This window comes from Ylistrum balloti, unplaced genomic scaffold (assembly GCF_031769215.1).
Source record: "Ylistrum balloti isolate Yb309-2 unplaced genomic scaffold, AGI_CSIRO_Ybal_v1 Utg370858, whole genome shotgun sequence".
NCBI classification, from domain to species: Eukaryota; Metazoa; Mollusca; class Bivalvia; order Pectinida; family Pectinidae; genus Ylistrum; species Ylistrum balloti.
In genome coordinates this window covers 331,965-356,115 of record NW_026782492.1, presented here as the reverse complement: position 1 = coordinate 356,115, position 24,151 = coordinate 331,965, and the positions used below count along the sequence as shown (strand labels likewise).

Sequence of the window (24,151 nt, the reverse complement as noted above, 5' to 3'; positions counted from 1 at the left end):
ATTCAAATGACAGTTCAAATTAGAAAGAGAAACAAAAAATTGAGAAATAATCAGCAAATCCCAATTGTCATCAACTTCATCTTCATAACCAGAATCAACCTTTTAACCCATCCATCAGATTTCTTCCGTCTGTGTTCACTCACAACATCAACACTCACAACTTTATCCCATTACAAACATGAAACTCTTATACTTATAAATGACAGAAAAACACTGTAGTTGGATATTGTCCAACAAGACAGTAATTCATACACAAGACAGGTGATTTGGCAAGAAAACTGTACCATTTCATTATTTCTATATGGTACAGTTAAACCAAACCTTTGTACCTCACATTTCCACAATCAATAGTCTAAAATAATGCATTGGAAGGGCTGGCAAGTTATATCAGCACTGAGGACACATAGAACCAGAATTAGATCAGGCAGAATTCAATTTGGCAATGAGAAACATCCAATCAGGAGCGAAGATCCTAGCTGTGAAAAATCCCCCGAGTACTCCTTGCAGTTCGACAGTTCATAAATGTGCCAGGTTGGAGTTATCTATCAATGATAACACTTATTACACAACGAACTGCAATAAATGTGTCCTCCAGTATACTTTATTTTACCTATCAACTAGTCACAATGTCATCAAATTCAAAATTACTTTTAAAAAAATAACCCTAAAAATACCAAAATACAGGGTAACTATGATGTTTGTGACAATTTCATTACCGCACCTTACCTAACAATACTTTAAATGTTCATTCCAAGAACCTTTGGCCTTGACTTTAACAAATGGGACATGGAGGTCACATCAAGTTAATTAGGCTTAAATTTGGATCTACTGGTAACTGATGTGTATATAATGCATAAATGCCTGGCAGAATTAGAATTAAATGGAGTAGCTGTTGTGTCCAACATCTAAATCATCTTTCCATTTATCCACACTGACAGTACAGTCAACATCTTTGGCCTCATTCATCAATCATGTTTTCTTCGTATTGAATCATTTTCAACACACAATGATGACATTATATATAGCTATACAGATACTGTGTATAAATGTTGGCTTCTGACTGAAATAATCCCCCACCCACATACCTACCACCCCTTCTGGAGTGGTCATGTGTGACCTTTGAAACCCTCTTTCTTGATTATGCTTGAAGCGATCACCAGATTCTGATGAGGTGAATCATATATTTTTGACATATACAAGCAAACCTCTCAGTAAAGACCATTCAGAGAAGCAAAGAGAAGTGGCACTTATAGGGAGGTGACCATTATATTGAGGTTCAATTACAAAAAGTGACCATTATAGACAAGTAATTGTTATACAAAGATGGTTTCTAAGACAGGTCTCACTGTACTAAATCTGATCAAGTATCAGGCATCATGCACTTTTACTATTTTTTCTTTTGCTGTTCAAAGTATCATGAAAAGGAGAAAACATCAAGAAGTCAAGTAATGGGACAATAAATATACTAGGAAAATAGTAGCTCAGACAAAATGTGTAATGTGCACAGATAACCATGATATTGTCATCAGAATCCATCAGAGGCTTGCATTGCAGATGTCAATCAATGTGATTTTATGAGATCTGACAGACAATAGCTTTTACAGTGAGTGCCAAATGTATCCCTCGAGTTTATGCTCTTACTGCATTACCACAGCAAATTTTATCTTTTTTAATATATCAAATTCATGCAGACTAGACTGATCCTTTAGACGAAAACAATTTTCACCTAAAAAAAAAAGAGTCAACAAAAAGAATGATGCATGTTTGCTGAAAATATGATATACTACAACTGTTTTCCAATCAGAACTGACACCCTGACCAATGCATAAGCATGCACAGCCCTGATTAATGGGGTCAGTACTACAACCAATAGTCTCCAAGAAAGATCAGATTTGTTGATTTGTTGATAGACAACTGTAAGGCTATAATATAAACATCTCAAACTGATCAAAGGGCAAATAAAATTTTGAAGCATAAAAATTCTTTCCTTTTATTTTTTTTTCAAAGATAAAATAACATATAGATATCAACAGAATTAAGGGAATATACAAATAAATATTTGTTTTCTTATAGCTAAATATTTCACAAACATTAATGATCATTCATTACTAAGAATATTAAAAATTATTAAATAAAAAATGTTTTTTCATTTTCAAAATCAGTTCAAAACAAACGGTTCATGATCAAATTATTGAAGCATCAAAAATTTTTCTGCTACTTTAGAGAAGGCAGTACAGTAAAATTGCATGCTACTAGTAAATGATCAATATTGTAAACTACCAGGGCAGCAGTATGTCACGGGACACTTTTATCGTCATCTCTTCCCCAGTGATCGGGCGGCACACTGTCGTAAAGCTGTATCGAAAACTAAACATCACAAGCAGATGTAGGGAGAATTATCGGTGAAAACATCCGTCAAAGCACAGCACATCGTGACCAACATGTAGCATGTCATGATGAAAACGTTCAAGAGAACTATTGTGTATCTGGAGAGGACATATTGGTAATTGTCATGAACTCTGGCCTTGCAGTCTTGCTGTTCTCAGTTTTAGGTTAGATCTGTTCAGTAATAATCTGTTTACAAGGAGATGTACTTGTCATTTCCAGATGAATCCTTATCATTCACTCCATGTTAATGTTGTTTTTCATTGCAGAAATATTTAACAGGCACTTTTAGCTTTATGAAAAATGGTCATGATGATGTTTTCTCAATTCAACACCCTATTTATTATTGAAGGACTCAACAAGTCACCGACTTTCACTTTGAGGAGACAAAACCACATGTGCTACAACTCATTGTCTAGAAGCCATCCCCAAGTGTTCCCGAGACATGCACATCATTATCAAACTAAATACCAGACTGTCAGATCAGGGTAATTACCTCCCTTTACAACCTTGACTTTCATTATCTCCCCTTTTGGAATTCTTCTTCAATTAGATTTTAAGTCTTATCTGTGGAAGTAAACTTAATCTTGTAATAAAGATGTTGAAGTTCCTCCTGTTTCCCATAAAAATATAACCTGTTTGGTTTGGATAATTGAATCCAAGGACGACTTTCTGGTTGTTCGTCAAAAAAAAAAATCCTCCCCTGATACTTGTTCAAAATGGGGGGTTGTGGGTATGTGTCATAAATCACTGTAGCAACTGCACCAACTACTACTCTCTCTCCTGCAGTTTTCATCAGCTTACACAAAAAAAATATTTCATGAATATAATATCCAAATTTTTCACATATTTTTAGATTCTATACTGAAACCGCTCAATTTGTTTCCAGTTCCTAGCTAGCTATGTTGAGTTGCTACCTTGCGCTGCTCACTGGTAACAATAACAGTAAACAAGTTTTGTTTGCAAGCTAGCTAATTAGGCAGAGTGTAATCACCCAGCCTGTCATAGCATTAGCAGCTGCCGTGCCGACATCTTTGAAAAATTAGATGTATTAGTCGACATCAATACCACTGTTCAGGAAACCTTTCTACAGTGACTGTACAAGTTGGAGGTTTCTCTTGATTACCTTAGTGTTTGTGGCAGAGACTTGCAATCATATGAAAAATGCTCAGCTGAGTTTAGTGGGCAATTATACTGATGGTGGGGGTTGGAAAAGGTGACAATTACAGCCTTATATCACAAACTGTTAAACCTTTCTGTAGCCAGGGAGACCCAATACACAAACTTCAGTGATAGGTTTGTTGTGGAAAACAGGCAATGATTTATAACTTCTGAGTATTTGGCATATACAGAGGAACAGAAGAGTTAAAAAAATGTTAGTTACCAAAAATACCACAGGACAAGATCACCCCTCCCTCCCCCACCCACCCCATCTTTCCATACACTCTCACCTCACCCCTTTCTTACATCCCCAATGCTGCACCCCAATCTCTCCTGAAATATGTGGGAGTTTGCTTCATATAAAATTCTTTGCACAAGTGAAACGAAATTCATTAAAGAATCAAGTGTAAGAAGAAATGAAAACAAGGGGAGATAACTGAACTACATGTGAGGTGAGAGTACTATTTAAGGTAATGGAATAAATGTCTGGCAATGTTTGAGTCATTTATGTAAGGGAGATAACCTAACAAGCAGTGAGTGTAACAAACCTGTTTTGCCTTGAGATGTTTGACCCTTTTGATAAACTCTCCTTTGTGGAGTTCCTGGAAGGGTAGCCATTGACCATGATCATTTCCTGCACAAAATAAAAACATTTTTAGAACAAAGTAGACACTGACAAGCATAAAATAAGATTTTCATCAAAAAATGTTTAAATCCAAGCAATTCAGTTTACAAATTGTTTTAGGAGGCAAACTGTATTAACATGGAATGCATAAATCAAATTTTCAAAGTGAGGAAAGTACCCAAAGAAGGATTTTGTAAATGGAAACTTTAATTTTCTGAAATAGCTAAATAGTTAAACAAGTCTTTCAGCTCTATTTTCCAACACTGTAAATGATAACTAATTTACTCAAGTGAAAACTGTCAAATTTCATTAACTTTCTTCCTTTGTCCCATAGCGATATTTTTAGACAAAATAATAAATATTTAAAAAATCCCCCCTAAGGAAGTTCCTAAGTAGACATCAACTTCAACAGGCATTGTGTACTTACCACATTTTTCTGACTCTGACGGTGTCGCCTTAAAAACCAAATGGGGGTGTTCGGTCTGCAATAAGCAATATATATATGAAAAAAGTATTTAAATTTCAATCAAACACATACATAACTTCATAGCATGCAAATAATATTCATAACTAAATTTAAAAACACTAAAAAAAAAAAAAGAAGCTGTTTTTAGCTACTTACTACTATTAAGAAACATCTATATAACACTAGGTATTCTCCTGAAGCCTAGAATACTATGAAATCAGCAGGATGTTGGTTCTTCAGAAGTTTCTCCAACTAGATATTTTTCTTGTCTGTTTAAAACACCAATTTCTGTATTTAAGTAAACTCGTACATGGAAATAGTACTTTCAGGATTGTTAGATAAGAACCAACATAGAGTCTATTAATGTGGCCCCTTTATAATACTCACCCCCTCATCTCCTCCTAGAAGTGGCTGAATCACGTAGGTCTCATTGTTCAGATTAATCACACCCCTGAAAAAAAATCAAATTGAAAAATTATCACAATCTTCTGTCAAACCGACTCATTGGAAATCATATCCTAAATACATAATCAGTTTCAGCATACTCTGTATGTATCTAAATAGTTTTGAGATATGAGAAATTTTGATCTGCCTGAGAAAATATTTGTGTGGTGGGGCAGTCATCAATAGGTTTATACATACTTGTCTTTTATTTCTGTTTTTTTTTTTGCTTGTATTTAGAACACTAGGACTTTTAGTGAACTTAATCAATAATTACTTCCCTTGCTGAGGTTTTTTTTTTTTTGTTAAAAAAGATCAAACTATTATCAATTTAAAATGACCACATTTTAATACTTAGTCATAAATCTTTCAAGAAACTGTATTTAGATTAATTTAAAGGAAAATCTTCTCCTACATCATCAAAATTAAGTTACAGGAATTTTCCACCTCATCATTCAAATTTACACAGACCATCAGACATTTCATAAAGTCACTCTGAAACTAAGTATCACCTTAAACAAGAGATCTACCCTCATCAAAATATCAAATGCATACGTAAACACACACCAGCAACCGACCAAATTTATAAATCACTTTCTTACCATAAGCAGATTACACAGAGAAAACCTACCCCCAGACCATGCACTTTTCATAATCTCATCTGACAGAGTCCAGAAGTAATTGAAGTGCAAATGAAAATCTTTAAAGTGCACCAAATGAACTCAGTTTCCATGATGTTTTTATCCCCACTTTATCAATCATGCTGGCATTTTATGGTTACTTTGTAATATAATACCAAACTGATCCTTTTAAGCCACATTCACTGGATTGCTGTGCTGTTCCAAATGGAATTCCAGAAACAATTTTGGGAGTAGATTTCTAACACACTGACATATCTACATCCCATACATCATGATATCAGTTAAGTACAATAACGCTTTTATTTTGGACTGAAAATCTCTCTATTGTAACACACCCAACCAACAACATTTTTAGAGTAAGACATTAAAGTTGATGTTATCAGTTAACCCTATATCTTTCTGATAAATAACCTGTGTATATTGAGTATCTATACACTACACCTGTAGTGACCAGCTGTTTTTTACAGTAGACCTAGTAACTTCAGCAACAGGAAGGTAGGTGTAGGGAACACTTGGTTTTTACAGTGGACCTAGTAACTTCAGCAACAGGAAGGTAGGTGTAGGGAACACTTGGTTTTTACAGTGGACCTAGTAACTTCAGCAACAGGAAGGTAGGAGTAGGGAACACCTGGTTTTTACAGTACTCCTAGTAACTTCAACAACAGGAAGGTAGGTGTAGGGAACACCTGGTTTTTACAATGGACCTAGTAACTTTAGCAACAGGAAGGTAGGAGTAGGGAACACCTGGTTTTTACAATGGACCTAGTAACTTCAGCAACAGGAAGGTAGGTATAGGGAACACCTGGTTTTTACAGTAGTCCTAGTAACTTCAGCAACAGTAAGGTAGGTATAGGGAACACCTGGTTTTTACAGTAGACCTAGTAACTTTAGCAACAGGAAGGTAGGAGTAGGGAACACCTGGTTTTTACAATGGACCTAGTAACTTCAGCAACAGGAAGGTAGGTATAGGGAACACCTGGTTTTTACAGTAGACCTAGTAACTTTAGCAACAGGAAGGTAGGAGTAGGGAACACCTGGTTTTTACAATGGACCTAGTAACTTCAGCAACAGGAAGGTAGGTATAGGGAACACCTGATTTTTACAGTAGTCCTAGTAACTTCAGCAACAGGAAGGTAGGTGTAGGGAACACCTGGTTTTTACAGTACTCCTAGTAACTTCAACAACAGGAAGGTAGGTGTAGGGAACACCTGGTTTTTACAGTAGTCCTAGTAACTTCAGCAACAGGAAGGTAGGTGTAGGGAACACCTGGTTTTCACAGTAGACCTAGTAACTTTAGCAACAGGAAGGTAGGTGTAGGGAACACCTGGTTTTTACAGTACTCCTAGTAACTTCAACAACAGGAAGGTAGGTGTAGGGAACACCTGGTTTTTACAATGGACCTAGTAACTTCAGCAACAGGAATATAGCTGTAGGGAGCACCTGTTGGGGGCTTGCTACCCTTCTTAATAGCTCTTTTTTTTTGTATTGAAAAAAAAATGCATGAAAGCTTCTGTCTTACTGTCTTAAAATGTTAATAATTGTAAATTACTTTGAGCTAAAAGTCATACTTAAATTTATATTTCTGTTATTGACTAGTTTTAAGAATCCGGATTTCTATAAGATGTCTTGTTCTTTTATAGCTTTCACTCAGAAAAATAACTTTAATGTATGAATGTCCACTCTCAAATAATGATAATGTATCATTGTTAGACAAATTTCAATAAATAGTAATAGTGATCTTGAAACATTGAAACACAAACCATCTGAGGTGGTATCATGGATGAACTTTGCAGAAAGTTTGAAAAGAAATTCCTCCAGTAAAGAAGTCCCTTGAGTGAAATAACAGACTAATCCAAGACCGACATTGGTCATTTAAAACTGCAGGTTTGATCCTCTAAACAAACGTTAATAAAATTTTTCAATCTAGTTTCATTAAGTAAGACCTCCACCTTTAAGTCAGATCATTGTCTCATAAGAAAAGAAAACAAGGAATTTCAACAACTTTTTGAAGAACCCCAGAAACTTATCAGCTATGTACAGTGACGGATCAGAAAAAGCCAAATTTTCTTAAGGGTTACAAGAAAGCAGTCTCTCTTGAAGTCATAAAAAGAACAAATTATGAAAAAAAAAGGATGATGGAAAAATCAGATACGGTACTGGTACAAATAATAAAATCTGTGAAGAGTTGATGCGAGTAACATACTGGTGCCTATATCATTAAGAAATGCATTGAAGTACTCGCCTATAATCTTTGGCAGATGTCTGTACAATATTGCACACTCTCTGTGTTACAGAAGAGGCTACCAGAACATCTCACACCGTAACATTTCAATTATCAGCTGGATTTGAAGTCATGTCAATCAGTAATTGGTTTCTGTTAAATAAATTGAACTGTACATTGTTGAAAATTGGCAGTTTTCTGTTTCTTACTTTTTCCTATCTCAATACGTTAATGTTACCCCAATGCTTCCTGGAAAAATTTACCTTGGAGTGTTACAAAAGAAAACCATACCTAATAATCTTTTCAAAAAGTCAGGAAAGAATTCAACATATACATACTATAACCTGTCTTATCCTGACCCTGTCTAACCCAGATTCCTGCCTATTACAGCTTAATTTATGGTCCCTGTATTTCTCTCTTAAATTACCCAAATTTTTTCATTATTCCAGAGAACGGCCTTTTTATCTCATTTAGGAAAAAAAGATCAAATTGGAAAAACATTTGAAATAGGAAATTGATCTATTTGGGAATGTGGCCAATATTGGGACCTACAGAGCCACTAGATAAAGTCCCATTATTGTAAGTACAATCTCTATAATTGGCCAATATTCAGACCAACAGAGCCTCTAGATAAAGTCCCATTATAGTATGTAAAATCTCTATAATTGGCCAAGATTCAGACCAACAGAGCCTCTAGATAAAGTCCCATTATAGTAATACAATCTCTATAATCAGCCAAGATTCAGACCAACAGAGCCTCTAGATAAAGTCCCATTATAGTAAGTACAATCTCTATAATTGGCCAAGATTCGGGCCTACAGAGCCTCTAGATAAAGTCCCATTATAGTATGTAAAATCTCTATAATTGGCCAAGATTCAGACCTACAGAGCCACTAGATAAAGTCCCATTGTAGCATGTAAAATCTCTATAATTGGCCAAGATTCAGACCTACAGAGCCTCTAGATAAAGTCCCATTATAGTAAGTACAATCTCTATAATTGGCCAAGATTCAGTAAGTACAATCTCTATAATTGGCCAAGATTCAGACCAACAGAGCCTCTAGATAAAGTCCCATTATAGTATGTACAATCTCTATAATTGGCCAAGATTCAGACCAACAGAGCCTCCCATTATAGTATGTACAATCTCTATAATTGGCCAAGATTCAGACCTACAGAGCCTCTAGATAAAGTCCCATTATAGTATGTACAATCTCTATAATTGGCCAAGATTCAGACCTACAGAGCCTCTAGATAAAGTCCCATTATAGTATGTACAATCTCTATAATTGGCCAAGATTCAGACCAACAGAGCCTCTAGATAAAGTCCCATTATAGTATGTAAAATCTCTATAATTGGCCAAGATTCAGACCTACAGAGCCTCTAGATAAAGTCCCATTATAGTAAGTACAATCTCTATAATCTAGGCCCTGTCTATTCTGAAAACTGATGTGTTAAGCTCCATTACTGTATGACAATCCTTCTTAACACATGTTCATACCAGCCTTGAACATTTCTCATCCTATGGTAATCTAAAGAAAAAAAACTTTTGAAGGCCTTCCATTAATGGACTTTTCAATACATCAAATTGAATGCCAAAGACTTTTCTACAAATCTGTTGCATTTAATCAAATCAGTGATAAGAGCATTTCCTTTAACTTCAATTTTCATAAAAACTTTATATCAAATATGTCAACAATTTTTTATTTCTATGAACAAAACATCACTGTTAACCAGCCAAAAGCATTGATCCTGAGAGTGCTATAAGTTCCACTGTGGATGGAATAAGTACTTGTTTGTGAAAGTTCACATCGGAAGTTGTAATATTTCAATTGTCTGAATGCAGCAGATGTTATCAGGGGTGTTTTATTGAGAATTTGATAAAGATAGATGCTGTTAAATAAAAATACACGTGGAAAGGTCAGACAGGCAAAAGTGAGATATGTGAGGAGCTCGCTAGTGGTACTGAATAATTTACAATTGTGATCTCTGATAATACTGACAGGTTTTTTTTACATCTCCATTGAAATGCCACAGGATCAAGTTATCTGTGATGTGTTCAAAAGTACAAATAGGGCAAACCTTCGTATTTAGGAGACTAGCTTTTCATTAACTTTAATATCTTAACATTCATCTCTTTCAGAGATCAACAGAATTATGTACAAATCATCATCAAATAGTTTTGGAAAATACAAAACTACACATAAGCTAGTGACAATCTCCACACAAAACAGTAAAACACTGCTCAAAATATTTATTAAATGAAAACATGAGCTAGGCCCCATGCAATATCGCATTTGACCTTTTACCTTTGACAAACAAAATCTAATCTTATGAAGCATTTAATAACACTATGTAATGATAACTCCTATATTACAATCTAATGTTATTCAGGTGAACAATTCTGTCTCATGGTGATTTATAAATCATTCTAAGTTAACAAGAGATTGGTCAAAACTGAGGAGAGGAAATCTTGAGACAGAAAAACAATGGGCAATAACTCCTACAAAAATATCAAAATGCAATTCAAGATTCATGAAAGCCTGCAATATCTCATGACATTCAATTGAAACCTGAGATAGTATGTCAGGACAAAAAACATATAGGATAATAGATAAACCAAGCAATACCATGACACCTATAGCACTTGTGAGTTACAGAGATAAAATCATGTACATCTTGTACATAAATTTGTAACAAACACACCAGCTAATGGATACTGAGACAAAGTGATACATCTTTTAGGAGTGAATTGAATGTAAAAATGCATGTAAACATTCATGTATCTGGAACAAACAAACTATACATTTACTATCATGTTGAAGTATACTATCATAACAATGAACAAAGATTAAATTAACTCAAAGGCTTACACCAAACAAACATCCTTGACTGACAATCACTTCTCACTCACATCTATCATAATGACAATAATGTACAAAATTATTTTCAAATATTCCAAAACTTCTCCATAAGAAGAGCTTATTTCCCCAATAAATCTTGTTTACCACCTACATAAGATAACCACAAAAGACCACAATCTGATGAAATGACAGCTTTTCCCTAGTCCCTTTGTATGTTACCATAGTAACAGATGACTTGCCTTGACAACAAATTGTATTGGCTGGATGATGGGTGCTGCAGGATGAGCTATGATCTATTCTATATTTATTACTACAAGAAGTTATGTTTGGGTAAATCTGAAATAATTTTTCCAAAAGATACTGCATATTTTACCATTAATGCCAATTCAACATAGCCATTAATCAGAACTAAACTTCACTTTTCTTCCAATATAAGCAAAAAGGTAGAAGCTCTAAGGAGGATGAGCTTCAAGAATGAGAAAACTGTACAAGGAGCTTCGAGGAGGATGATTGTCAAGGCCTTGAGGGTTAAACCAAAGCAGGAGTTTGAGGATGTAGAGCTTCAAGGAATAGGAGCTTTCTAGAGGATGGGCATGGAGGAAGAGCTTTGCAAAGGAGAAACCTCAAGTAGCAGCTTTGAAAAAGAACTTTGAGTAGGAGCTACAAGTAGGACAAGCATGAAGGAAAAGCCTTGTGGAGATCAAGGAGGAAGTTTGAGGAAGAGCTCATAGGAGGAGGAACTTAGGAAAGGAAGAACTTCTAGGAGGGATAACTTTAAGGAGCTTTGAGAAGGATTAGCTCTTAAGAGAAGGTGCTATTAGGAAGAGGAATTTCAAGATGAACGGCCTTAAGGACCATGGTATGGTGCCATCACACTGAAAATAACCCAACTTTATACTGACATAAGCATGCTTAAGCGCCATCCATCAAAAAATGGAAGTTGTTTAACTATGAGAAACTAAAACTTAGTGATGTCTTAGTTAGAGGAAATTGAAACCTTAACCTTTATTGGAATTAATACCCAACCCCAAGGCTAAAGTATCGTAAGATAATTAACTCTGAATGTTTTCATTTCAGTTAACAATTACCAGAACAATTGCCGTGGTAACGAAATAAAGCTATGATAATACATCAATGATAATTACAACATTTATCAAACCTTTAAAAATGCTGAAATGTTTCTTAATTACAACCTTCAGAACATTCCAATGAAACCAACTCAATCAACAAGTAATTAAATAGATAATGTTGTTGATGCAAGTGAGAAATATTGCTTGTTCAAAATATTAAATATTCAGTCTAATCCTCCATATGGAGCAGAAAACGATTAACGCCCTAGTGATGCATTTTCCACCACAAAAATATTAAGTGAAATAGCAAACAACACTTTTTTTTTTAATGTCAGAAGATGAAGATTATTGCAATGACATATGATTAAAACAGGGAACAACTCTCTGACTCGTAGATACCCACTGAGGTTATTTAAAAGTTACAACAGTTTCTAATTATATCAGATTCACAGACTTTTTGTTATCGAACACCTTAACAATTTCAGGAAACGCTTTAACATTTCACTTTTCAATCAAATTCAAGAACAACAGTCATGAGAGGCCCAAAGTATCTAAGCAACGAGGAGATTACTTTCTAATCAATGGAGTCAGGATTCAGAGCTGAGTCATCAGCCCTCCAATGGCTACACAAAAGCAGGACCCAAGAAACCCTGTAGTGTTTAGATATTACACAAAAACAATTGGCCTAATAGGCCTGTAATGTTCAATTTTACACAAAAACATGGCCTGAAGTGTTCAATATTACACAAAAGCAAGGCCCAATAGGCCTGAAGTATTCAATATTACACAAAAGCAAGGCCCAATAGGCCTGACGTGTTCATTTTATGGAAAGGCAAAGTCCCAATAGGCCTGAAGTGTTCAATATTACACAAAAGCAAGGCCCAATAGACATGAAGTGTTCAATATTACACAAAAGCAAGGCCCAATAGGCCTGACGTGTTCATTTTACATGAAAGCAAGGCCCAATAGTCCTGAAATGTTCAATATTACACAAAAGCAAGGCCCAATAGGCCTGAAGTGTTCAATATTACACAAAAGCAAGGCCCAATAGGCCTGAAGTGTTCATTTTACACAAAAGCAAGGCCCAATAGGCCTGAAGTGTTCAAAATTACACAAAAGCAAGGCCCAATAGGCCTGAAGTGTTCAACATTACACAAAAGCAAGGCCCAATAGGCCTGAAGTGTTCAATATTACACAAAAGCAAGGCCCAATAGGCCTGAAGTGTTCAATATTACACAAAAGCAAGGCCCAATAGGCCTGACGTGTTCATTTTATGGAAAGGCAAAGCCCCAATAGGCCTGAAGTGTTCAATATTACACAAAAGCAAGGCCCAATAGGCCTGAAGTGTTCAATATTACACAAAAGCAAGGCCCAATAGGCCTGACGTGTTCATTTTACATGAAAGCAAGGCCCAATAGGCCTGAAGTGTTCAATATTACACAAAAGCAAGGCCCAATAGGCCTGACGTGTTCATTTTACACAAAAGCAAGGCCCAATAGGCCTGAAGTGTTCAAAATTACACAAAAGCAAGGCCCAATAGGCCTGACGTGTTCATTTTACGGAAAGGCAAAGCCCCAATAGGCCTGAAGTGTTCAACATTACACAAAAGCAAGGCCCAATAAGCCTGACATGTTCAATATTACACAAAAGCAAGGCCCAATAGACATGAAGTGTTCAATATTACACAAAAGCAAGGCCTAATAGGCCTGATGTGTTTAATATTACACAAAATCCTGGCCCGATATAGGCCCGTAGTTATCAGGCCCCAGAGGCCTCTATTGTTCATTTTACGCAAAGGCAAGGCCCCAATAGGCCTGTAGTGTTCATTATTACAATAAAGCATGGTAAAGGTTTTACTAATGAGAGGTAACCAGAGTATCTAGGGAAAACCCATATGGTTGGGCAGTTGACCCTCTACAATATCACGTCTGTTTGGGGGAACCCTGGACGTCTAGATGAAAGACAAGTGTTTAACCTCACTCTGCCACCTAAACACCATATTTAGTATTCAATGCTACTCAAACACATGGCCCAATAGGCCTGTATCACTCAATATCAAAGGACAAAATCTTACCTGATTCCGTGGCAAGTACTGACCGCTACACTTGACCACTGATCCTTACGCACATAGCCATGGTAAAAACAATGCTCAACGGTCTGAAACAGCAAACACAAAATTCTTAATTTAACATCAAGTCTGTTTCTTATCGAATAAGTTCATTTCAGTGAATATTTTCATATCATTTGTAAGTGTTTCAATTTTTGTAAATAAAAACATAAAACATTCAATGATATCTAGAGAGAAACAAACAATTTATACCACATGTATAAACATGTAATTGTGAAGAGTGCATATTTTCAAATAATATAGTGCAATCCTGTAAGAAACCCTTGTGTCCTACTACAGCCACAAAGGATCAATGTATCGATTTCAACTAAAACATGGGTGGATTTATATCTTTTGATGATGAAATAGAACAACATTTGTTTGAATTTATGATCATACACTATTGTCGACTTGGGTGGGCTTTGGTTTAAACAAGCACTATGGGGCTAATTGTTGGACAAATAATTGGGTACATATCAGAAAACTCATAATTATCATCAGCACTACATTGATGTACAAGAGAGGATATTTCTCCAAATTTGCTGCTTTTCCTTAAAATTTCTTCAGTTTTTCATTTTTACAAAAAATTTCCTATATTTTTTTTAGTTTTCATAAATATGGATTAAAACTTGGAATCAGTTAATATAACTTGATATATTAAACAATACAGATGGTAAAGTGAAATAGGAAAAACGTTTAATTCTTACAAGACAATCCCTTGAAATATCAGACTTTGCAACTTCTCAACAAATAGTGATAACAATCTTTCAAAGTCAAAATTCAAGGTGACCATAAGTCACCCTTTTTAAGACACAACTAGGGACCAAGTGGAACTTACATATGAATATTAAGAAATATTGTTCTGGTGCTTCTCAAGAAATAGCAATAACAAACTTTCATTTTCAAAATGGCTACTTCTGAGCCATTTCGTTTCTTCTGATCAGTCCCAAAATCAAAAGGGCACAACTACGAACCAAGAGAAACTAGCATATGAAATTTGTGAAAGATCCATCCAGTAGTTCTCTAGAAATAGCTTTAACAAGAATCATTCAAAGACAGATGACAGAACTTGGTCCTAGATTTGAAAATATCACCATCCCAATGGTTGACCAATATCATCAGGAAATGGAGCCAATCAAATGTATAACTATATCAGGACAGGCTATTTCCCCTGGGTATTTAAGGACCTTTACACCAGCATGCAGGCTCCTGATCGCTGACAACATGATGAAGAGAAAACAGGATATTTATCACACAGTAACAAAAGTCATGTCCTGTACAGGAGCTGACATCCAAATCTGGTAAAGGTCACTGGTATAAAGTATAGGCAACTAAGTAAGTCAATTACAGAGTTATCTCCCTTGTAAAATATAGGCATCTAAGTAAGTCAGTTACAGAGTTATCTCCCTTTTATAAATTTGTAAGATTCTTACATTTTTTTGGATGTCATGATATTTCTCTATCATGTAACACACCATTCGTTTGCTGTATGTTAAAATAGTCTTGTACTAGTTTTTACACAGGGTGCTTTTCAGGAGCAATATGGCACCAACAGAAGAGCTCTCATGCCAAAATTATTGATTGTCAAAGAGGGAAGAAGTCTCTTGCTAGTTGCCTTCGATAATTGCTTTGAAATTGGCAAAAACAATTTTTCAATTCCAGGGACCCAATTGTGTCTTTACCATGTACTGTTAAAATCTCAAAATTGTCAACTGTTACATTAGGAAGTCTAGAGTAAACATAAACTTTGCAGAAATACAGCCATTCTCTTAGAGTTTATATTCCAAATTCCCTCTGGAAAAGAAATAGTTACGACTCTTTTGTGACTGAAGTCTTTCATTCTTGAATGATTCTGTGTCATGAAGGGGACCTTAAAATGTACTTTCTTCAGTGTTCTGGTGATCTGTGAGATAGCATGTAGCCATGCACTAATGTAATGATAAAAAGGGAAGTTTGAGAAACTAGGCTTTAAAATCAACTTAAAGAACAACTTTCCATATTCTCATTTCTACATAAGAATTTTGTATTCCTACCCACATTTGGTAAAAATTTTGTGTTAATATCATACAGACATTTTTTGTGCTTTCTGATAATTCTGGTAGACATTTTGTTAAATAATTGATATATAGACATTATTTTTTATATTTTTATAAGAACACCAAACATATAACAGAGAGGAAATTTGCAACAAATTAAATATACCCCAAAACCCAAATACTTCAGGTAATTGTGCCAAAAACAGGAACAAAATTTCTTTGGAAAAATACATCAGTGAAAGACAAACTACAATACATGTAGTTTGAGAGGCAGGGTCCATATATAAAACACTATTACCTTTATTGTACAGAATTGCAAATTTTGATTTCATGCCATCAGTACAGGTCAAGTCTTAAAGTTAATATTGGTATCAAAAATGATAAATTTTCTAGAGTTTTTCAGATGGTACTAGAAATATTGAAAAACAAGAGAAAGTCTCATCTGGTGAAGACAAAAACATCAATCACAATTCAACCCTGGGAATGACAGACCAGAGGTGCCAGGATCCATCAATTGTAATCTGAATGTCAAATGGCACAGAATTCCACAACAGAGCAATGTGTGACAATTTGGCAATGAGGAAGACTGTGTTGAATCCTACACACCAATGCTGTGATGAGCCAAGTATATGTATGAGACACGGCATTGCCAGGGTTCTGATGGAACAGACCACCATCAGCCAGATAACGCCAAGTATCATGACTGCCATGATAGACAGTCTTCTGGGAGTCACAGGAATCAATTCAACAATACATCTACGAGCATCTACGAGTCAGAGTCAACATTCAGCAGTAGTGATATGTCAGTTTTATCTTTATTTTCAGGAAAATGAAATGTTTACAACAAGCATGTCAGTCGTATATTTGATGAAAGATAGATATTGAAATAGTGGAAATGTTACTCTATAGCACATTTAATTCTTTTCAGTGTGAATATATCAGATGTAAATCACATCTCGTTCTGAAACAAACTCTAATCAGTAGCATGGAAATTTGAAATGTAGAAACTCCAATACATTTTCAAAAAAAAAAAAAATATTCAATTATGATATTATATATCATATTTACAATTCACGCTCAAAACTTGCCAATGCCCAAATGGATGAGAAGCTATAAAAAATCAACAGACATGCAATACAGTCTACCAAGTAAATCATGTCATTTACTATGGCCATTTATTCATTTGGTTTTTTGAAAAAAAAAAGATCAGAAATGAAAACGAACATTCAGAAACAAAGATACATTCGTACGTTTAGACTAGATGTGTGTACAAAATCATGAGCATATCCCCAAATGCAATCCATGCAAGTACACAACAAAAAAACCTGTCCTAAAATGAAATGGAAAATTGAGGTCATCAACTTTGGTGGAAGAACCTTGCAATTGTAACAAATATATCACACTATCATCAAGAAAGCAGACATTTTCTGATGTCTATGTATTTGTTCGCTTGGTTTATAGTGAACAGCAAAGGTTATTTTGAGACAGGGTCTCTCTGTTAAAGAAGATGGTGATTACCTCAATGAATAACATATGAGAGGTCCATCACATACCATCCTGCACAATTAGGATTAAGTGTCTTGCAAAAGCACATAACCACAGGATAGTCCATTTCTAATAAATACCTGAAGTCCACGGAACCATGCACCTCAGCTCTTAACCTGATGGTGCCATCTAGCCCAATGCTCTATTTAACTGATAACTGTGCTAGGTAACACTCCCCTATCCCCACTCCCCCTATCCCCATCCCCATTAATCCTCACCTTCCATCACCATCCTAACCCCCATCCCCATACTCAACTCCATCCCCATCCCCTCCCCCCACTTTCCCATTCCCATCACCCATCCCTGTTTTCATATACATGATAAATCATTTAAATATCATTTTCTTGACTGGAAATTATTTTAATGTGATGTGGTCATTGATAACACAATTTTCCATTTTACAATCTATTTAGCTATGGCATCATAAGTTCCCTTACCCTTTTAAAATCATCTGGACTAAAACACAATTCCACTGGTAAGGCATATGATATAACATATATTTTCATCTATTTCTTGAAAATTCTCTAAAATTTTCAAAGAAGATACACTCATGGGTCACAATCAGTTTAAATTTAGAGATGGAATGTTGATGAAAGTAAATATGACTTGAAAGGAAAAAGAAGCCATGTTCAATGTGCAAACATTTGGAAGGAATAAATATTGATTGATGTTATCAAAGGAAGAGAAACATAATTTCTAGATATATATAACAATAAACAGTTGAAAATTAGGATAAATATATCACCAAAACAACAAGACCATCTGTACAAAACCAATCCACACGAATTGTGCAAATTGAACAAAATACGGAGGTGTGTCTAAGAATTGGTGACAGTACACTATAACTGCACTGTTTACCTGATTCCTTGTTTGCTACAAGTATACCAACAAACACATTCTTACTGCTTAATGAATTCATGCTATCGATCCATAAAGATTTCACACTTCAAATTTAACTAACATAACCTACAGCATCAAGTTTTAAATCACAAAATGATAATTTGTAAATTTCTATAATTGATCACTTTTATATTTTATATCACAAAACACCTAGCCTGGTGTGTAAAGTTAATTATGAAAATCAAATAATCTCATAACTGTCTACAGAATGGAGTCTTAAAAAATTTTCAGATTAGTTTTACTTTGTCAGCATAATATTTTCTGCAAAATTGTTTTTTCCCTCCTTTAGCATTTGAATTTCAGATTCATGCAATTCATTTTTTCACAAATTCTCATCTCCTGCAGAAAATTTTTGGATTTCTTCTGAATAATTAGCCAAATGTTTCCTTAAGGAAACTTTGCCTTGGGGGATGGAATGACTAATTCGTGACATCGGAGGCTTGAAATAGGGATTCATTAGTATGTCAGTGCATGTCAAGATCTTATTATATAACTTAAAACAAGGCCACCACAGGGAGGAACATTTAAATATCACATCGTTTGTCACATATGTCCAACAGAAATACAATGATTATCACATAATGCCTCTGAAAAAGCATACTATCTTGACATTATGGAAACTTCTACTGGGTTTGACTGATATTGGTGAGAAACTTTAATGAGATTGGTTGTAAACTTAAAGATTTCCAGACAATAATATCATTGTGTGAAAACAAAGGGCAGTAACTCTTCCAAATACAGTTAAATCAAACTTGTTTTTAAGAAGTTGATTAAGGCTCTGATGTTTGAAAGAGATCGCTAAAAAACTGTGAAAGTAGATTTCCAGACAAATAACTATATAAAAATGAACAAAATAATCAGGAAGATGTATAGTACATTGAGCGATACAAAAATGAAAAAAACTTCCTGCTGATTTGGAAATTGAAATAAAAACTTACAAACCCAAGATTAATAGTATTTTAGGAAAAACAAAACACGTCTCCACAATAATGACTACTGATTTCAAAATCAAAGGAATATCAAATGTAACACCAACTACTTGCTTTTATCAAAAGCACAGCATCCGTACCAAAATGACCTACCTATATTTATTTTCATGTTCATAAAGAACCATCATTACATTAACGAGAAACACATTCTATTCTGATGCCGCAGAACATCAAAATCTTCTGAATCAGAAATAAACAGCCAGCATCCTGGTATGTTTTTTGTGAGACATTTGTACCTAATGGAGTTATGTCTCTGTGATATCATCTACAGGGACATTTAAAACACATGTCTGTTATAATATAATGGATTCATCATTACTCAGCTAAGTGAAATCTCTCCTTCAGCAAAATCATCCTCGTCAAAACTTCATTTTTCTTAAGATATTTAATCCTTATTTCGAACAGAAACAGACTTAAAACTTGATGATTGTAAAAATGGTGGTAACAATTCTTGATCCATTTTCCATGCAGTACCCCACCAAAAAATCATTAGTACTGGATATACACTAAATGACTGAATATATATGCCTTGGTTTCACTGTAAAAAACAAAAATGAAGCTGACTCGTTCACAAGCTTAATTTATACCAAGGAAGCGTAAGATACAAACTTCCTACAGACATATGTGCGCTACTTCAGCTGAAGGAATCTGTACACATACGTGTTCTGCATTCATAAATCAAACTGATAATGTGTGTTTATAGCATTGTGAATGTCATTTCCTTCCAGTAGGTTTAACCTTATACAATCTTTAATAGAACCTTTTAACTTAGACCAAGAAATATACAAAGCCATGCGTCTGCATTAGACAATCATTCCTGATGTGGCTAAAAGCAACTTGAAACTACAATGTATCTATAAAAACTACACATTGGATTTACATTAGATAGCTAGGAAATAGTGAATAGGAATCACAATTTAAAAATCAATAATTTGGTATTTAAAAGAGAACTATTTTTTATTGTATTTTTTTTCTCTCTCAAGAATAAGAAGTTCAGTAAAACTCTAGTAGAATTGAAAATCATTTGTGTTACGGCAATGATGCTACTCTTGATTATTCAAATGATTGACAAACTATAAAATTTCACATCTAAAATTTACAATGAAATGAAATTATGATTTTATGAAAATAACATTTCTTTTTCTTTTTCAATTTTACAACATGAAATATTTGATATTCAAAATATTTTGTATTGAGATAAATGTTATGGATATCTAAGGTATTATTGTAACTTAAAATTTTTGTTTTTTGTTTTGTTTTGTTGTTTTGTTTTAGGCATGAAAAACATACTTTTATGTCTACAAGTTCATAATTATATAACACAATTGTCAAAGATAAATTTTAGACCTTTTAGAATTTTTAAAGCAGTTGGGTAGCTTTTTTTTCAATAGAATGTTAATGATCAGCTACTAGCTGTGTTCATGGTCTAAAACAAATCAGCAACCCCCTTTCTCACACAAATATGTGACTGTGATAATAAACGGCACACCATCAATTATTCATTATTGTGTGAATGCCCTTGAACTTTTTTGCAATTTTCAAAGTCAACGCTATAGCCACTCAATCCTGCGGGCCTCATTAATCTATTATTATCATTGTACAATGATTGCTCCCTGAGAACATTCCTAGGAGCTGGAGTACTGTCACACACAGTGGGTTAGGATAGCTCTGAAGGGGAGCATACATTTATCAAAACATTAAATTGTCTGTGAATGACACATCTCATCCTGGAGTAGACATCTTGGATTCATTTTATAGCTGAAGGAAGAATTATATAAGAGATAAATCTTGACCAAACACAATAAAGACCCAGGCATCTTCTCCCAGAGTACTTGGTCAATCCATTTTATTGTCCTTCACATTATGGGGTTAATTAATTCCCACAATATCAAATAAATCAATGTTCCATGTACTTGTGGTATCTTTCCCCTGATTCATGATGGCATAATGGCTTACAACTAATTTATCTGTATATGTGGATGTGTTGATATTGACAGGTGCACCCTGGGAAAGTGGACAGACAGCTGTTTCCACCATAATTCTATGTTAAAACAATGATCTTATTAAGAAATCAATCAACTTCAAAAATATTAAAAAATAAGTCATCATGAAAATGTAGAGTAATTATTCCTAGAAACTTAATTACCATATCAAATTGTTTCATATTTTCTCCTGTCAAAAACATGCAACAAAATGATTAAAATTGCAAGGGTTTGGGAAGGGATATGTGAAACACATTGTTAATTTTGTCTGAAAGATTCCTTATAAAGTAGAACCTTGCTGATCAGACTTCAAAGAAGCCCAGAAACCATTTACTCCTTATAATTCCTGGGGTCCTAAGATACTAAGATTCTAAAATGGACTACTATTTCAGTGATATATTTTATTCAATAATATACATGTTTAATCAAAGATCTAACAACAATGTCTTTTTAATATATGTTAAGAATATCAAATCAGCAGTGTTCCCTGAAAATATCAAAACATGCAACATTAGAATCAGATTGCCATTTAAGGTTTTCAAAATAGTTATTTACCTGTGAGACAATTTGTTGGTTTTCTTCTATGTTATGTCGTACCTGGATACCAGATGATAGCAGCACTCTGCAGGAAGAAAGACAAAATAAATCAGTATTTTGGAACATTTCTTCAGATGAGTGATGTCAATAGCATAGAAAATCTTATAACACAACCAGCAGAAGATGTAAGTGTGACGTTTCTATGACTACACGGTCACCTTCATCTTATAACGCAACCAGTAGAAGATGTAAGTGTGAGGTTTCTATGACTACACGGTCACCTTCATCTTATAACACAACCAGTAGAAGATGTAAGTGTGACATTTCTATGACTACACGGTCACCTTCATCTTATAACGCAACCAGTAGAAGATGTAAGTGTGACGTTTCTATGACTACACGGTCACCTTCATCTTATAACACAACCAGTAGAAGATGTAAGTGTGACGTTTCTATGACTACACGGTCACCTTCATCTTATAACGCAACCAGTAGAAGATGTAAGTGTGACGTTTCTATGACTACACGGTCACCTTCATCTTATAACGCAACCAGTAGAAGATGTAAGTGTGACGTTTCTATGACTACACGGTCACCTTCATCTTATAACACAACCAGTAGAAGATGTAAGTGTGATGTTTCTATGACTACACGGTCACCTTCATCTTATAAAACAACCAGTAGAAGATGTAAGTGTGATGTTTCTATGACTACACGGTCACCTTCATCTTATAAAACAACCAGTAGAAGATTAGAATGTGACATTTGGTGAATTCACAGGCACCTTCATTAGACAAATGACCAGTGTGAAGTGAACTAGCACTGATGTAAGTAGTGTACAAGATGGTAAAGAATTCACCAACTTTGTCAGTACCTTGCACCATGATCTTTCCCAGTTTTAAAAGAATTTAGATCTAATGCTAATACCAGTGTAAACAGGCGTAACCAATGATTCCAAAGCTCAAAGGCAGCAAACATTGCCAAATATTAAAACTATTGTACTGATCAAATAAGAAGGGTGTGGGACTTAGAAGCTGTGCCTTTTTCTGTTTTTTGGGTGAATACTGCTGATGTTAATTCCAACACACATAGAACACAAACAGCATTATCTCTGACTTAAGCTGGTTACTTGTATGTGTGGTACTGAAATAAAATTGTTTTAAGTTGAAAACACAGTTAACTAAATTTGAATCCAAAATGACAAACTCTCAAAAAGAGAACAATTCCTACAAAAAAATCACATAAAGAATGCAATAATTTTGTCTCAATGTTTTACAGTAGGAACTATGACAAAAAGCTTTACCAGATTTGCTATTCTTATACAATTTTATGAAGTTAGATAAAAAAAAATTCTACATATAGTTGGATGATATGCTAATCCTAGAAAGTACATCTTCACACAAGAAGAGAGAGGCAACCGTATGATACTGGCATGAAGGATCTCGGACAATCAATAAAGCAGATTATCTGACAGTAGCTGAGAAATAACTTTGGAGTATGGAGGTTCCCTTACTTTCCTATTGCCCTCATGGTTAGCATTAACATTGTAATAAGTCATTATCTAACTAATCAATCTAGGTTATTTCCCTTTGTGATTCCTGACTTATCTCCCCTCATTACTGCTGTCTGATATACAGCATGTTTTGTAGCTTAGTATATGAGATGTCACATGCGACTTACTCGTTTCTCTCCAGTCGTATCTTCTGTAATTTGCTTTGGATCATTAGCTCGTACGTCACATGTTTGTAGTGTTCAAAGGTTCCCTGCAGAGTTAAATGTTTAATTTCTTAGTTCAACATCATCATCACTTAACCAATAAAACAATCAAACACAAAGATATGCATTCATCCCGTAATTTCCTGGTTAATCAATGAATATACATGTTTACATTATATAATCAATTGTGACATAAGAATTAGATTTCAAGAAATGACATCACATGCTCACCGTCATATGCTCACCGTCACATGCTCACCGTCACATGCTCACAGATTGCATTGTGTCATTACAAATTAGAGATCTTATTAGATACAGAGCTGAAATGACTTAAAAGTCTGATGTAGAAATGTGTTCTACAATATTTGCCTGAATGATTGATCTTATACAGGCATTGGACAGCAGTCCTTACAGACAAAAATTGTGTAAGATTTATTCCAAAATGACTTTCTGAATGTAGTACT

At 34.7% G+C, this 24,151-nt stretch overlaps 1 protein-coding gene across 1 annotated transcript in view; it reads right to left on the bottom strand.

Moving 5' to 3' along the window:
* The window catches only part of LOC132559125 (disintegrin and metalloproteinase domain-containing protein unc-71-like), an 85,079-nt gene that overhangs the window by 18,728 nt on the left and 42,200 nt on the right, over window positions 1–24,151 (bottom strand). Inside the window, exons 3-8 of the mRNA XM_060223732.1 lie at window positions 23,652–23,734; window positions 21,990–22,056; window positions 13,950–14,032; window positions 5,025–5,088; window positions 4,599–4,653; window positions 4,095–4,180 (exon numbers count right to left, since the gene is read on the bottom strand). Of these exons, the coding sequence (XP_060079715.1) occupies window positions 4,095–4,180; window positions 4,599–4,653; window positions 5,025–5,088; window positions 13,950–14,032; window positions 21,990–22,056; window positions 23,652–23,734 (438 nt within the window). The remainder of the gene's footprint in view (window positions 1–4,094; window positions 4,181–4,598; window positions 4,654–5,024; window positions 5,089–13,949; window positions 14,033–21,989; window positions 22,057–23,651; window positions 23,735–24,151) is intronic.